Consider the following 17937-nt stretch of genomic DNA (forward strand, 5'->3'; position numbering starts at 1 on the left):
ATTAATCAATCAACGATACTATTGATCAGCATTACCAAACGTAGACGTTCCACTAGAAACAAACATTGATGTATTGTTCTAATTTATTACTGTGAAGCTGCTTTGATACAACCTGTGTTGTGAAAAGCGCTATATAAATAAACTTGACTTGACTTGACTTGACACACACACACACACACACACACACACACACACACACACAAACACATTCACACGCACAAACACAACCCATGCAAGCACACACACAAACACATTCACACGCGCACACACACACACACACACACACACACACACACACACACACACACACACACACACACACACACACAACACAACACATGCAAACACACACACAAACACATTCACACGCGCACACACACACACACACACACACACACACACACACACACACACACACAACACATGCAAACACACACACGAACACAACACACGCAATCACGCACACACAAACACATTCACACGCGCACACACACAAACACAACACACACACACGCACACACACAAACACATTCACACACACACACACTGTCTGATAAGTTGAAAGCCTATTTGAGTGTATTTTTTTATTTTTCTTATTGCATTTAGTTTTATATTAATTATATTATATTATATTATATTATATTATATTATATTATATTATATTATATTATATTATATTATATTATATTATATTATATTATATTATATTATATTATATTATATTATATTATAAAGAGGCCACACAGGTCTGAGATTGTTCTCGCTGTGTGCGGTAGGTGGCGGTATGTCTTTTGTTAAGCACCAACAGACAGCAATACAGAAGAAGACGAGGAAGTGCTATATTTACATACTTTTGTTGTCATCTAAGAACTTCGGTTGTTGTCGCTTTATTAGTATTTAAAGCTTTAATCTTGCCAGGGTCCGCTGTAAGTGTTGAGAGAGGAGTGTGTTCTCCCGCGGACAGCATTAATGGCCGAGGGCAGCGGCGGTAACCCGGGCAGCGCTCCTCCCGGAGACCCGCAGCTCATCGCGCTCATAGTGGAGCACCTGAAGAACAGAGGCCTGTTCGACGAGTTCAGGAGAGACTGTCTGGCAGACGTGGACACCAAGGTGATGTGAATGGATGGACATTTGAACAGTCGTGTCTCAAAAGCTGGTTATCTGCCCTCCTTGAAGTCCTAGACAGCATTTCTGCGCGTTCCAACTCTCAAGCACGCCCATAAAGTGTCAAGAAATAATTTCACTGTCCATTTAGGCAGATTACGTTACTAGGTTTTGAAACGATATCTGTCTGTCTGTCTGTCTGTATGTGATATATCCCTCTGTCTTGTCTATTTGTCTTTATGTATGCTATCTATCTATCTATCTATCTATCTATCTATCTATCTATCTATCTATCTATCTATCTATCTATCTATCTATCTATCTATCTGTCTGTGTCATCTATCTATCTGTCTGGCTGTCTGTCTGTGTCTCTGTCTTTATGTGTCATCTATCTGTCTATCTATCTGTCTATCTACCTATCTATCTGTCTATCTGTCTGTCTGTCTGTCTATCTATCTGTCTATCTATCTGTCTATCTGTCTGTCTATCTGTCTGTACTGTATGTCTGTCCCCACCCATCCATCCATTATCCATCTCATTTAAACTGACATGAATTCATATTTCTTTCCAGCCAGCTTATCAAAATCTGCGACAGAAGGTGGACAACTTTGTGTCCACTCATCTCAGCACTCAAGAATGGAATCCGTCCATCAACAAGAACCAGGCGAGGAATGGCTTGAGGCAAAGCGTAGTCCAGTATGTATCAACTCAACTCAACTTGTTTTACTGCATTGCATTATACAGTATACACTATGTACTAGTGTTTAAAGTTGGGAGTAATTTTACTTTTGCCAATAAACGCCAGAAGGCCTGTTAAAATAGGATACCTTTTTTGCGCAGTGTGACGTTTTAAAAATGTCACGTTAAAGGAAAGATGGCTCTAATGCATTACACAAGATTTATTTATTTGTACATGTATTTTTATTGAAAGCATTTGTGTATTCTCACAGGTCGGGGATGTTGGAATCAGGGGTAGACCGAATCATTACTCAGGTGGTGGACCCTAAGCTGAACCATACCTTCAGGCCACACATCGAGGACGCCATTCACGAATTTCTGTCAGCAGAGATTAGAGAAGAGGGTGCATCGATTTCAGCCCTCGACGCTGAACAACAGGAGATGACCAGCAACACTGCAGCCAAAACACAATGAGGTAAGACACAGAAATGCCAAGAAATGTTGCAACATAATTATCTACAAAAAAATAACTTAATCTATACACTGATGAGCCAAAACATTCTGAGGTGAAGCGATTATCGTTGATCATCTCCTAACAAGGCCACATATTGAGGTTTGGGTAGATTAGATGGTGAGCAGACAATCTTTTTATGTAATCAACGTGTTGGATGCAGGAGAAATGGGCAGGAATAAAGATCTGAGCGACTTATCAAAGGCCAGATTGTTATGGCAAGACGACTGGGTCAGAGTATTTTTGAAACGGCGAGGCTTATGGGTTTCTCCGGGTCAGCAGCGCTGAGGATTCACCAACACACCGGCGAGAGGGTGTTGAGCGCTCGAGGCTCATCGCTGCACGAGGGAACGAACACTATCCCGTCAGGTCTGAGCCAACTGAAGATCTACTGTGGAACAACTCACACAAAAGTTTAATAATGGTTATGGGAGGAATGTGTCTCAACTCTCTGCGTAGCTGTAGACCAATCAGAGTGTCTATGAGGACCAGATGCCTCGGATAACCGCTATCCACCGTCGAAAGCTCCTACAATGGACACGTGAGCAGCAGAACTGGACCTTGGAGAAGCGGAAGAAGGGTGTCTGGTCTGATGAGTCCTGTTTTCTTTTACATCATGTGTGTGGCATTTACCTGAGGAAGTGATTCACCAGGATCCACTGTGGGACGAGGACAAGCCGGTGGAGAGTAGGAGTGGGGGGGGGGGGGAAGTCGATCTCAAATGTCAAAAATTTGTGAACGTTTTTTCTTTTTTTTTCTCTCTAATATCGCAATATTGGCCGAACGCAAAAGGCGTAACCCTGAAGTGTGGACGTGCAGTGCCCGGACAGTCCGTTGCGGTGCACAATGACACAGACGCATGATGGCTGAGCGTGAAATCTGAACGGCACCCTCTTCGTTAAAAGCTAACGTTTGGAAAATTGCCAATTTCATTGTGACCTATTTAGTATTTTTTGTATGAGAGCTGATTTCTGTATTGTTCAGTTTTCACATCAATATGCTGTAAACCGATCTGTTATATGTACGTTATACTGCAATGCCAGTCACAAAAGGTTACATTTGACTGTGCTCTCTGCAGATGTTCATTCACTTTTTTTGTATAAGCTGTATTTGATTGTAGTATACAGCAACAATTTCAAGTCATAACTCTTTATTATGTAGTTGTTGTGTATAAGAGCGGCTTTGTATGTTACTAATTATTCCGAATACGCGTAAATTACACAAGCATTATGTTTGTATGAGAGCTGCTGGTACATAATTCTACATTTTTGAACAAAAGCTGTTTGTGATTTTGCTACAGCAAAATGTTTATTTTTATTTTTTTTTGTCTGAATGATTATATTGCTCATTACACAATAACAGGAGGATGTTGGTTAGAAGTCTATTATTAAATGTTAGAGATTCAGAATATGCTGAAGTTTGAATTCATGTAGTACGCTGCTAGTACAGGCACACATGTATTTTCCTGTTGGTTCTTTGCACTGTTGGGACATATGTTGGCAAATGTAACCTTACAGTTGACTTGCCAAATCACTTCCATTTGTTTTATTAATAAAATTAATATAGGAAGTAAGTATGGGTCATTATAAATACTTATAATGCTTTAAAAGTACCAAGTAGTCACAGAAAAAAAAGATGCATCGATAATCGTTTTAGCATCGCATCCCTCTGAATCCGTAATCGATTCGAATCGTGAGGTGCCCAGAGATTCCCACCGCTAGTGGAGAGACCGTGATGATGCTCTGGGGAATGTCCTGCTGGGAAACCCTGGGTCCGGACACGTGCCACCTTCCTAAACACTGTTCACCTCTTCATGACAGTGGTGTTCCCTGGTGGAAGTGTCTCTTTCAGCCGTATAATCACACTGCACACATTGATCAGGAATGGTTCATGATGAAGAGTTCAAGGTGTTGTTCTGGCCTCCAAACTCTCCAGATCTCCATCCAGTTGAGTATCTGTGGGATGTGCTGGACCAACGAGTTCGATCCACGGCGCTCCTCCTCACGACCTACAGGCCTTGAAGGATCTCTGCTGATGTCTTGGTGCCAGAAACCACAGGACACCTTCAGGGCTCTTGTAGAGTTCATGCCTGGAGCTACAGTTGTCAAAAAACTGAAATTTTAACTGATAGACGCCTGCTTTCAAACGCTCCCGTGTGTTTCTGTGTAAGCGCTCGGTAAAGAGCGTCATTGATGTATATTTACAACATGTTTTTGAAGTTCGGATCATTGTAGCCAATCACAGTCATATCCGACGAGTGCGTGAGTACAATGGCCAATCAGAGGTGTTTACGATTCTGCTCAACAGTGCTCAAAGCGTCACATTGTTTAAAGGGATACTTCACCTCTGGAAAGATGAACGTGTATTTAAAATAGGTCATTTATGTAGAAGAAATATGAAATTATTTTTGAATTTGGAGCCTTCTACACTGAGAAAAGCCAGAAAATGTATTTTTGGCTCATGTGGATGAAAGACAACAACTCCCAGAATGCACTTGCTTCGCTGCCCTAGGAGGCCACTCCCAAGCCATGCCTACCGGTAAGAGCGCGCAGTTTAAAACAACAAGGCTAGGCTACTAGTGAGTCACCGTGACGTGTCTGCCCGGGATTTAGAGATCGCCCAAAATGACGATTTTTGCGTCATCGGAGGATTTTTTCCAGACAAAAAATACTTAAATCTCTCGTCTCAGGGGGATATGAGGGTGGAAAGCACGGTAATTCGAAAACACTACAGGTTTTCTACTAATACAAAGCTTAATGCTAAATCCTGAAGTATCCCTTTAAATTTCAGTACCAACTTGGTACCGAAGTCGGTACTTTTTGACAACTCTATCTGGAGCATGCGGAGGATCAACAGCATGTCATGGTTGTAATGTTTCGGCTCATCGGTGTAAAGTTACCTTGAGAAATAGGTAGCTTTTATCATGTCATATATTAGTGGAATAAACATTGTTTTAATTGGTGCACCCTTAATATTGACATTTTTTGTGGCTGAGGGCAAAATGAAAATTCTGTACATATGTAAGACTTGGTGTTTTTCCAGGTACAAGGACACATTTTTGCTATTTCACATGGAGATCACCAAAAGTTGTCCTTCCGTGACCGGCTACAACGGACGAACATTTGCTGAGCACTGGAACTTTTTGAATTTAAGTGGTTGAATTGTGTTGTTTTGCACAATATGTGTGTGTGTGTGTTTAGCATGTTACATAAAAGCAAGTGGTTCAGCCCATGCTGTCTGGTTTAGTTTAATGAAATTACCTCTTCAGCGCTAAAGAACAACTGAAGCTTATTTGTCCAAATTAAAATAAATGTTTTTGAAAAAAACACGAATAAAAAAAAAAGAAAAGTACATCGAACTGAAGCCAGACGCAAATTATCCTTTTTACACAGCTGGTTTTGTGAAATGCTTCTCTTTTTGTTCTCGCTATATTCCAGTGGGACTCATAGCAACGTTTCTACAATAAATGTAACTTTTTAAGAAAAGCCAAGTCGGTTGCATCATTTGTGGTATTGTAAAACCTCTGAATCATTGCAAGAGGTTACGGTTTGTTGTGGGAAACATGCTACATAATGACATAGTCCTGGACTCCTTTTAGCAATGGCATTTTTGACAGGAGGTCTTCACCAGCGTTTTTATGATTCCATCTGGACATTAACTAGAGCGCATAACCTCAAGAGTTCACCATGTTCTGTACAATGCAGAGTGCAGACACAGTGTTACATGATTGAAACCATTTGAGGCTGAAAGCTTGTCCACCCCGAGACTGCATTTGAATCTCCGGCGTCCTCATGGCATGAAATTCCAGAGAAGAGCTTTTTGGTAATGGAAGAGCCTCTGGAGAGGTGTCATGTCCCGGCTTCGGACAAAGGTCGGCCGTTCCAGCTTGCTTCTGTCTCTCAGCACCTCAGCGCTGAGAATGTGCTGTGCGGTCAGATGCTCGTCGGACTGCTAAAGAGCTGCGGTCACGTGTCTTCTGTCGCACTGAAGCTCTTTGCAGTTTAGTGGCGGATCCAAATTTTGCAGCTGAACTTGTTCAGATTTTCTTAAAAGGAATGAGAGTGCATTGGTGCCCGCTCTTTTCTCTGGTCTGTTTAAAGGTGACGTATTATGCCCATTATCACAAGATGTAATATAAATCTATGGTGTCCCCAGAGTGTGTCTGTGAAATTTCAGCTCAAAATATAATTTATTATAGCTTGTCAAATTTGCCCCTTTTTGGGTGCGAGCAATAACTAAGCGGCAACCTCCCTGTCTCTCTCTTGAAACCAACACGGAAGTGAATTAAACGGCAATTCATTGACTGGCCGCTTGAGGCTGGCTGCAAAAGTGAGTCAAATCTGCATCTCCCCCATGTTGAAATGTCCAACTTTACAGCAGGAAAAAACACGTTTACAGCCTGGAGCAAAAAGTGGCTTTGGTCTATACAGCTAATTTTGCCCTTCATGAGGGGGGTGATTTTTTTTTTTATAACTCATCCGTTTAAATTATATTAAGCCTTAAATTTCTGCATAATTAAGTGACAGGTGGATTCCCGCTGCTGTGGTCATTAGTCATCATTAGCCGTTTGTCTGCTGTCTGTTAGCCGTCACGTTACCTCAGCTCATTGTCTGACTGTAAAAATAAATAAATTCGGAAGTGACGCGCTGCCAAGATGGCGACGGTCGGCCACGCCCACTTTAGGCTTCAAAAACGGTCTTCAGAAACCTACGGGTGACGTCACGGACACTACGTCCATATTTTTTTACAGTCTATGGCAGGGATGGGCAACTTTGGTCCTGGAGGGCCAATATCCTACAGAATTTAGCTCCAACCCTAATCAAACACACCTGAACAAGCTAATCAAGGTCCTTAGGATTACTAGAAAGTTAAACTCTGTAGGACAGTGGCCCTCCAGGACCGGAGTTGCTCATCCCTGGTCTATGGCAATAACGCGCTGTTTTTGTGTGTGTCCCTTTAAATGCAAATGAGTTGCTGCTCCAGGACGGCTGATCCTTTACACGAGCTTCACATACTCCAGCAATAACAAAACAGGCCAATCTCTGAAATAACCAGGAGCGAGTGCAGCCTTACAGAGAGACTCAGGAAGAGGTTACTTTTAGACGCACCTGGACGTTTCTGACGTTAGTGGATACACGGATGTAGTTGATGTGGAGTTACATTAATGTTTAAATTTTACACAAGTTGGCAGTTCCCTGAGGTCTTTAAGACAGCTGTGACTTTTTTGTTGTTAAATCATGTTCAGTGCTCGTCTGTACAGCAACGACAGAACAGTTTGCATGCTTTGCTGGAACTTTTGCCATTGCGTTAGAACTGGTTGCACTGTTGTCGCGAAAACCAAATGGCGGCGCAGTGGCGGTAAACGTGCAGATTAAGGGGCGGTAATATTATAATAAGATCTCCTCCCTACGTCAGAAGGGGAGCGAAATCTGATCGGCTTATTTTTTGACATGCTCGCTGAGAAAGGCTTACTAAATCAAAGTTACCGGGTTGTCACCTTCACGTTTTCTGGGTTGGTAGATGCACCGGGGACCCAATCATAGCACTTAAACATGGAAAAAATCCGATTTTGTACCCTTTAAAGATTTATAAGTTAATTAAACCCAAAGAGATTGGGTTGTAAATATTGTCGATATAATGGGTTGTACACTATGTTGCTGGTAGGGCTGCACAATATATCGAAATTATCGAAATATCGCAAATGTATATATCGTGATATGCATATCGCAACGGCTTGCAATAATTAGGGTCATGATCAAAAGACAAAGAGAAAATCACTCACTGCTCTTGTCAATTGACTTGTAGCTTTAATAAGAATCAGTATATATTTAATTCACACAGTGAAAACTAAGCAGTGTTTTATTTTTTACATTTGATTATTCAGTTTCTGTTGTTAAATAACCCTAATGTAGGATTAACCTGAACCCCGTGGTTTACACTGATGTTAAAATAACTCTTCTTATGCTAAAGTAAAACACTGATGTTCACTTTCAGAAGCTCTAGGGATGTTTTCTCGTCACAAAAAGAATGTGAAACGCGTATGTTATATAATTTTAAATATATTTTTAAGATAATTTAAGTTTATTTTACACACTTTAAGCATTATCGTATCGCATATCGAATATTGCATTATTTAATGAGTTATCGCATATCGCATTTTTCTTCAATATATTTTGCAGCCCTAGTTGTCGGTAAGGCCACATCCACATACTCCTCAATCACTGTGCTTGATAGCGAAATGTTCACTATAATAGCCCAGGTGCAAGCTCATATTTCCAGCGCTGGTCTTGGCAGTGTTTCTGCCGACTCTGTCCTGAACCCAGCGTTCATTCATGCCTATTAAGATGCTTTGCTGCTGTTCCTCCCCATCTGATGAAACCTGATGCTGTTATCATTTGAAAGCCTCAATGGGAATTGAGGGACGGTGCCGAGCTCATAGTGGAGCATACCGACCTTTCAAACCCATGTGTTCACCTTTACATTTTTGAGAGGAGGAAGAGTAAGGCCAGTAGGGGGTGTGGTTTTACTGTGTTTGATGATGTTCAAAAACTGAAATGAATGAATGGAAAATCATTATTTATTCACTCTTATGTTTCTATGGAACATGAATGTTTTTTTTAAAGCATATTCTAGATTATAAACTGTTTTTTTCTATACAATAAAAATGATTGGAGACTGAAGAAAGCACTATTAAAGTGGCCTACACAACCCATGTGCTTTATTTCATGCCTTATGAAGCCATACGACAGTTTAATGTGATAAACAAATGAAAAATTTACTTTGTTATTCACTGAAACGTTGACAAAATTGATGCAAAAGAGCATTTGTTTATGTTTGGTTCATAGTATATACTTTAAAGGGTTAGTTCACACAAAAATTTTAATTCTGTCATTAATTACTCACCCTCATGTCGTTTCAAACCCTTAAGTCTTTCATTCACCTTCAGAACACAAATAAAGTCATTTTTTATGAAATCTGAGAGATTTCTGTCCTTCCACTGACAGCTACGCAACTACCACTTTGACGCTTTAAAAAGTTTGATTGAATTGAATTGTCAGATGGAATTTATGCTTTTATCCACATATTCATCAACTCACACATCAGTTTTGGTAAACAGAAGCTCAAGCATGTTTGATTAACGTGCGAGAACTAATGAGGTTTATTCTCGTGTTACGCAGCAGGTTTGAGCTTCAGCAAGAGGTTTGTTCTCGCGCGCCAAGCAGGTTCGGTTGAGCTTCTGTTTATGTTCGCTGATCAATGTTTATTAGCCTAAATTCAATCTGTTCATCATATAAAGCGATCGAGTCTCTTCAGAAAATTTGACTTAAACCGCTCGATTCATATGGATTCGTTTTACGATCTCTTTATGAACTTTTTAAAGCGTCCAAGTGCGTAGCTGTCAATGGAGGGACAGAAATCTGTCCGATTTCATCAAAAAGATCATTTGTGTTCCGAAAATTAACGAAAGTCTTATTTGTTTGGAATGATTTGAGGGTGAGTAAATAATGACAGAATTTTCATTTTTGGGTGAACTAACACTTTAATGGTGCTGAGTTCTCTTTCACGTTCATTGTATGGAAAAGAGTGTCCAGGATATTCATTAAAAATGGCGCCTAAAAGAAATTCAAATGGGTTTGAAACAACATGACTTAAAAAAATTATTTCTTTTTTTTTCCTTTTTTTTTTTACAATATTTCTTTAAATTGCTAACCCGTGTTTTTAGAGGAACATCAGATATTGTTTTTATTAATATACCCCACTTGAATGTTTATAATTGTTGTCATTTGTTACACTTTAGTGCACAAAAGAAAGAGTATAAGGATGGATTTTTAAGAGCCAGCTATGTTAACAGTTCTTGTGCTATTCCAAGAATTATGTGTAGAGTACTGTGCAGATGAATTACGGTCTCTGATTTCATCCCCCCATCAGCTCTCAAAGTGTCGAAAGAACTTGTCCAATGTTGAAAACTTGCACTGTGTGAAGAAACAAGTGACACAGCACTTTTGGCCTTGGATATGCGGCAATTAAATCCCGCTGCCCTTGGAGAGGGTCGGTAATGTAGTGTGAAATTGTATGTTTAGGGCATCGGTTAGGGGAACGTCTCAGCTGACATTGCATTTGTCTTCTGGACATTATAAATCACCAGAGTAATTACTGAGTGGGGATGGGAGAAAATCCAACCGCCCATCCACCCCCAGCCTCTCCCGAAACACAGCTGCCTTCGAGTTTGCTTCCAAAACTCAAGCCACAACAATGAAATCCCCATTCCTCAAAAAGTACTGCTGCATCTGTTGAGTTTAATTGCTCTTCACATTTTCTCACCCCATGGTGGAGGAGATTCATTACAGGGGCAAACTATATCGGCCCCATACAAGCCTTTTTTTTTCTGCCCAGATGTTGAGGAAGCCCAAGTGAATTGTCCCACTGGACAGGAAAGGCAATTTCCAACGCAGCTATTTGTAGGAACAGAGCAACATAGGAGTCAGGCGTTGCTGAAGGTTGTCACCGTGGCCTAAATAGTTTCCTAGGATGCTTCATTGTGTAACGTCTTAGTGTTACTCTAATTGCACAGCTCTCTGGAAATCCTGATCCTACAATCTCAACCACGGCATTCTATGGTAAAATAGCCAACTCAATCTCTCGGCAATTCGTACGAATTCATACGTCCTCACTCGTACAAATTTGTCCGATTTTTGCTAAATCGTATATATTTTAAGAGTTGCCCAAGTATGAATTCATCAGCCCGTTCTCATCCTAGGGCGTCATATATTGACGCTTTTGACATTTCGTCTACGTCGAACGCACATGGCACCCTTTAGCGTCAATATGAGACGCAGATAGATATGGGCCAGAAGGCGCCTCCTAGCGGTCTAACCCTAAGCCTACCCCAGACCTAAACCTACCCATAACCGAACAAAGCTCTGTGCGTCTCATATTGACGCTAAAGGGTGCCATGTGCGTTCGACGTAGACGAAATGTCAAAAGCGTCAGTATATGACGCCCAAGGATGAGAATGCGTTGGAATTCATACGAATAACCTACCCATCACTGGGGTTTATCCACCTCGTACTCACTCAGAAGAATTCATACAAATTTGTTGTGAGATAGCGTTTCAATAGCAGTATCACTAAAGCACTGTTCCAATATTCAGACCATTTACATTTATGCATTTGGCAGACACTTTTATCCAAAGCGACTTACATTGCATTTCAAGGTACACATTTACATTCTTATCAGTTCTTGCTTTCCCTGGGAATCAAACCCATGACCTTGGCGTTGCAAGCACCAACGCTCTACTCCTGTTTGAGCTACAGCAAATGTGACCAACAACGTGATTGTGAATGTGTGCACTTATTTAGGGCAATGCACTAGCAACATGAGTTTGATTCCCTTGGAATGCATGAACTGATAAAATATATGACTTGAATGCAATATAAATGTTCGGTCACATTTACCGTTGCTCTGCAAATTATTTTTATTTTTTGCTCATGTTCAAGCTGCTTCCGTTTGAATTCCCTGCATTGACCAACACTGCTTGGTTTGAAACGGACTTATAAGAAGCAGTGCTTCATACATCCCTACACTATAGACAATGGACTTTTTGCAGTCTAAATTTCACTAATCTAATGGGATGGCACCTTAAGCTGGGTGCACACTGCACAATTTTGGCCACGATTTGGCCATCTGAGACAAATTTTGCAAATCCGAAAAGATTCCTCTGATCCTAGGCCAAAATATGAAGTCTTTGATCTTTGACATATTCACCGACAGCCGATTAATGATCACTGCGATAAAAATTTACCTCAGATGAAATTCTGGCAGTGTCGAAAGATTTGACTCTCAGTCCTGCAGTGTGACTTCTCCAATGACGACCGTCTCATTGTCTTCGTTTTTCAAGACAAGCCATGACCAAAATTAACGTTAAGATTTCTTTGTAGCCACCATTTCAATCCTGCGTGTAAATGATGTAAAACTCCTGTGTGGTTTTCCTGTGTGTGTCCGGTTTTAACGCGTCTTGACTGTCGTAGAGTCTGACATTAATGGCAACTGAGATCTTACAGTGTGACATGGCTTACAGCGAGGATCATGTTCGTACAAGAAACAATCGTAAAGGACTATTATAAATCGCACAGCGGCTTTATCTTGCTTTGGATAAAAGCATCTAAATGCATAAATGCAAATGATATTGCTTTTATACAACAGTTCAATAAAGAATAATTTAATATTGAGTGACTTACATTTTAGGTTCCAAATAACGTCAAAGCTCAATCAGCCGTTGAGTCCTCAGACTGAATGAATCAGTGTTTTGATTGAATTGGTTGAATGAATGATTCAGTGACTAACTCATAAGCCCATTTGTTTTGTTCTTGAATGAATCTGTGTTTTTTGAATGATTCAAATGACTCGCTTGTCGTCACCTACTAGTGAAACGATGTAGCCTACAGAACAAGACATTGACAAATACTTGCAACTAATACACAGACAAGCGGAGTGATACAAACAGTGAACAGTCCCAGTGATGTTTGACTTCTCCAGTGCCGCTCAGATTTTAGAACTGGAATTAAATGTTGTATAATTTTGTACTATGACTACTATGTGTGGCTTACTTCAAAATTCATGCAATTATATGTTATTTAAAATAGAACATTATATGTACTACTACTCCAGTTGGTTACACAGGTGATGTGAAACTCTCCAGTTAAAGGATTAGTTCACTTCAGAATAAAAATGTACTGATAATTTACTCACCCTCATCAACCAACCATGTCTTTCTTTTTTCAGTCGAAAAGAAATTAAGGTTTTTGAGGAAAACATTCCAGGATTTTTCTCCTAGTGCAAGACGAGGATTTGTGGTTAAAAAGTATATAATGTTTTGTTTTTTGTTTTTTTAGAAAATGGCGAATGGTTTGTCTAGATAAGACTCTTATTCCTCGGCTGGGATTGTGTTGAGACTTTGAAGCTGCACTGAAACTCACATCTGGACCTTTAACCCGTTGGACCCCATTGAAGTCACTATATGGAGAAGAATCCTGGAATGTTTTCCTCAAAAACCTTCATTTCTTTGCGACTGAAGTAACAAAGACATGAACATCTAAATTATCAGGAAATTATAATTCTGAAGTGAACTGCTCCTTTAAGTATCGACCTCTTCTAGGGTTTAACCTTTGGGTTACCAGCCCACAAGGCTCATGCATAATAACCTCAAATGATTTATAAAACCCCATGCTTTCCAGATTCTCATTATAAACCTCAATAGTGTATAATTAAATGTGAGTTTTATTCTCCACCCCGTTTCCTTTCTGAAACACTCATAAAAAGATGTCTTCGATATTCATAACTGTCTGCTTACATTTACTATATACACATGGCTATCCAGACACACATCAAAACTTATTATAATAAAAAACAAAAAAAAATGTAATGCCTTTTCAATTAACCCAAGTACGTTTAAGCCCATGTTGTTTTATAGACCTCTGGAATGTGTGAAACAAGAAAAGTGGAGAGCGTCTTGTGCTAATGAACATTCTGTACAAACCCAAATGTGCTTGTGTGTGTGTGTACGCGATGTACACTGTAAAAAAAAACATATGCTAAATACACAAATGCCCACTCACAGCCTTGACCCGCTTCTTCCTGGAACATACTTCATTATGTTTATGTTCTTAGCCATAACAATCATCGTAACTTATCGTAATGTTTGTACAATATACAAGCTGTTGTCATGGCAGCAAAATGACGTTTGAATGGCGTGACCAACAGAATACTTTGTGTCATCTGTATATGTACGTGCACATGGTAGTTTGTGTTCCTACCCAACACCTGGTATAAGAAAAAAAATCACATTTTTTCCTGAATATGGTCTTTTCCACACTGAAGAATTTGAAAATTGTAATAATTATATCCAGTTGAATCATATCTCTTTCAGTGTAAGCCTTTTAAAAGCCTAAATGTATTCCTATCAAACACAAATTCTGTTCTTTCAACAATCATGCTAAAATACAATAATTTGCTTGTGTGTAGTGGTCTTCAAAGCCGTGATGTACGTGCTGCATGTTTGCCACAGCTGCTCTGGTCATAACATAGTAGAGTACAAGAGTTCATGGGTACATGTATTTGTAAGAATGTGTTTGTGGGACAGGGGTCATTTTGCGATCAACAGTGGGGTTAACCGAGGTTAACGCCAACAAGTTGTGTAAATCTTCTGAAAACAGTGTGTGGGCAAGAGATCAGACACTGAGCAGCGCAAACTAAACGCATAAACACGACTTCTCCCATAATGTCACCTGACGGGGGGGGGAGCGTAGAATGGGATACTCCATTTGGATACTGACCTTGGCTGTGGTCACGAGCCTAGAATGGGATAGTTCTCCCAAAAATGAAAGTTCTGTCATTATTTATGGACCCTCGTGTCATTCCAAGCCTGTCTGACCTTTATCTTCACGGAACATGAAGAAAACGTTTTGAATCAAAGTATGCTCTTTTCCACGCAATTACAATGAATGCGGCCGAGTCTTTTTTTAAAGTTTTCAATAGCCATAAGAAACCTTTGAGTGAAGAAGAGACCAAAATGTTAGTCTTTATTCAATTTACACTCAAAAAAATAAATCTTTGGCTAAACTTGATTCAATCATGGACATGTAAACATGTCATCGCTACTCAAATACTTCATGAATGATGAACCTGATTGAATCGAGTTATTTGAGTTTAGTTCATCCTCTATGTTAGGTGCTGTATGGCAACCCCCCAAAAACACCAACGTAACAGAAACTAATTTGAATATAGTTTGTTGCGTCTGCAATCGAGTAGGTACTACATTTGAATGTACTTTGCGGCTGTTACAAAAGTACGTTCTATCTGAATGAAATTCGGACATGGGATAGTAAAGTGTCCATTGAATGCACACCTCAGGATCTCGGCAGAAGCAGTAGGTCCTCCAGGGACTTTTCGGATACTGTTTTTTGAATAGGCAACTATACAATAAGAAAGTATTCGATTATGGACGCAGTGTTTGATATCAACATTTACTCTCTCTATCCAGCCCCATGCAAAGTATGATGGGAAATGGAAATCCTATTTTCTATATTTGATCGAGCTGAAACATGATAATTGAAACATGTTTTTTTCAACATGAAAACATTGAGTTAAATAGTCACTTATAGTAATCGTTTCAAGTCAGTTTAACGGGATGCAATCATGTTTGAATGTGAAACATGATACAATGGTGCTAAAGTCCCCCTGTAGTCAATAATTTTATTCCTTAAAACTCATCTCTGATCACCAAAAAATGCCCTTAAAATAGCTCTAGTAATAACTCTAGTCTACACCCTTGCCTCATTTAGTATATGTGGTTCTATGAATATGCAAATGAGCCCCGCTTCTACTCACTCACACCAGCTCAGAGATCCACTCGTTTATTATATGCGTGTGCTGCAGTTATGTCATCTGGCACTTTAACTGCTCATGCTCTTTAAATGCAATGGACTCTGATCAGAAAGTGATTCCAACAGTCCGCTTCCGTAATTTAAAAAAAGTTATTTTCTCCACAGGGGAAATTATTTTTAAATCAAAATGCAAAATGTCACCAAAATGCAACCTAGGGTCTTTTTGTTAATCTACCTTTCGTGTAAAAGCATAATTAGAATGGAAACGCCACTTTTAAGTTTGAATGTATTTTAATTTTCAGTCAAATTGCCTTCTTTTAAAACACTAAGAAGGCTCGACACAACATGAAACTTAGCTGGAAGTATCACCAGAGGCTCTACACATGAACTCCAGCATTGAGAACATTGTTTGTGTACACAGAGTTTTTCTAAAAAGAAAGATTTTGAACAACTCACTGTCTCTGTGTTCGCCGGCATTTTGTCAGTCAAAAATAGTCGATCTCCGAATGCAGTGTAACAGGGTGGAGAGTAAAGATGGAAAGCTCCTAAAGCTTAGTTCCATATAAATTCACAGATAATTTGTTGTTTTGTCGTTAGTGAAAATCAATATTGACCTTGTATTTGAAAAAGGATCGTCATATAAGAAGCAATACTAAAATTCAGAGTCAGTTCATTCGCATTCGGAGATCGACTATTTTTGACTGTCAAAAATGCCAGCGGACACGGCTTCTGTGAGTCATACAAAACCTTTCTTTTTAGTAAACTCTGTGTACACAAACAGTGTTCTCAATGCTGGAGTTCATGTGTAGAGCCCCTGGTGATACTTCGCGCAAAGTTTCATGTTGTGTCGAGACTTCTTAGTGTTTTAAAAATAGTGATTTTTGATGCTATCATAGAAGTGCCCCAAGCACTCCCATTCAAAAGTCAATTTGACCGAAAACGGAAATAAAGTCAAACTTAAAAGTGGCGTTTCCATTCTAATTATGCTTTTAAACAAAAGTTTGCCTCAGGTGGATTAACAAGTAAGGACCCTAGGTTGCATTTTGGCGACAGTTATCCTTTAATGGTCACTTATAAATTTAAGCTAATAGGTTGTTAATCGATGGCATGGTATATGCTTTTGTTGTAGCCATCCATTCACATTATTTCAACTCATTTTTGAAATAATCATGTTGATTTCGTGGTGAAAAAATGTACATTACCAATGATGCTGTATAGAAAATTCCACCAATCAGAGAGTCACGGCGAGCAAAAGAGTTCTGGAGGGAACGCCCACTCCCATGAAGCACTCCATTGAATTAGATTATGTCATTCGCAATGTTTCATGGGATTTTAGTTATTTGTCTCATTAAAGCTGTTAAGTATGCAGTCTTATACCTTGTCTGATTTTCAAATGCCTTTTTTTTTTCTGGCTGTAAATAAAAGTTGTGTAATGTTGTGATTCACCTTGTAGTTTGTCGACTTTCATGGTTTATAATGCTTGAACAAAGCCTTTAAAAAAGTTTTAAAAAAAAATCCCTATAGGGAAAATAAATGGAATTCCTGGTCTGGAATGACTGTCATGAGTCTCTGTGAGGCTGGAAAAAGGTCAGCGTTCATTTCCTCTTATTCTGATTTATGAGTGGAAGCACTTTGAGAAATAAACATGAAATCATGGACAGTGTTTGAAAAATGTACTATGGCAGTTATGGTAAATCTGTTATCATACAGACTATTCTGCTGACCTGATGTAACGATGATGATAAAGAAGGGCCTGTATATGAAATGTGTATTTAAACTCCAAGCATGTTTGTTTTACCATGTTTTAGTGATCCCCAGTGCCGGAAACAGCTGGATGCTTGATTCTAATGGTGTCCCGGATCGCGTCAGAGGATTATATGTTTGTTCAGAGCATTTTGTTTAGTAATCGAGGCACAGTGTAATGGAGAGTTCACAAAGGCACTTTTGATGACAGGTGAAGCAGTCGGCAGTGTTGAATCTGACAGCAGCGGCATTATAAACCCAGAGTAAATGATTTCATAATGCTTTGTCTGAAAATGACTTCCTCATGCATGCAATAGTGAGTCAATATTGTGATCCCGTGACCAGCGTCAGCCAAAGCGCTGCACTGTGTCTACAACGTCAACAGAGTAGGAGAATGATAGGGAAGAGAAGAAATTGTTGAATAAAGTCGTTATTTTTGTTTTGGTGCACACAAAGTATTCTCGTCGCTTCATAAGATTAAGGTTTAACCACTGTAGTCACATGGACTATTTTAACGAT

At 39.6% G+C, this 17937-nt stretch overlaps 1 protein-coding gene across 2 annotated transcripts; it reads left to right on the forward strand.

Annotated features, from left to right (window-relative positions):
• The first annotated feature begins 759 nt into the window (after positions 1 to 759).
• On the forward strand, positions 760 to 13908 carry bod1 (biorientation of chromosomes in cell division 1). 2 transcript variants are annotated; one of them, XM_081390305.1, is made up of 4 exons: positions 760 to 1110; positions 1676 to 1800; positions 2055 to 2257; positions 5336 to 6446. In XM_081390305.1, the coding sequence occupies exons 1-3, from the start codon at positions 970 to 972 to the stop codon at positions 2254 to 2256; spliced, it is 468 nt and encodes a 155-aa protein (XP_081246431.1). In that variant the 5' UTR covers positions 760 to 969; the 3' UTR covers position 2257; positions 5336 to 6446. The 2 variants fall into 2 exon arrangements, with proteins under 2 accessions (XP_081246431.1, XP_081246432.1); XM_081390306.1 differs by lacking the exon at positions 5336 to 6446 and adding an exon at positions 13186 to 13908 and having other exon boundaries at positions 782 to 1110.
• Positions 13909 to 17937: the final 4029 nt, after the last annotated feature.

The sequence above is a fragment of the Scardinius erythrophthalmus genome, assembly GCF_964197995.2.
Source record: "Scardinius erythrophthalmus genome assembly, chromosome: 17".
Classification (NCBI taxonomy): Eukaryota; Metazoa; Chordata; class Actinopteri; order Cypriniformes; family Leuciscidae; genus Scardinius; species Scardinius erythrophthalmus.

What these genes read in the sequence shown, in the direction of transcription:
- bod1 (XM_081390305.1), top strand. Translation starts at nt 970, where the DNA reads ATGGCCGAGGGCAGCGGCGGTAACCCGGGCAGCGCTCCTCCCGGAGAC. An exon ending in TGGCAGACGTGGACACCAAG is followed by an intron (nt 1,111 to 1,675) that starts GTGATGTGAATG and finishes ATTTCTTTCCAG; the next exon opens with CCAGCTTATCAAAATCTGCG. An exon ending in TTGAGGCAAAGCGTAGTCCA is followed by an intron (nt 1,801 to 2,054) that starts GTATGTATCAAC and finishes GTATTCTCACAG; the next exon opens with GTCGGGGATGTTGGAATCAG.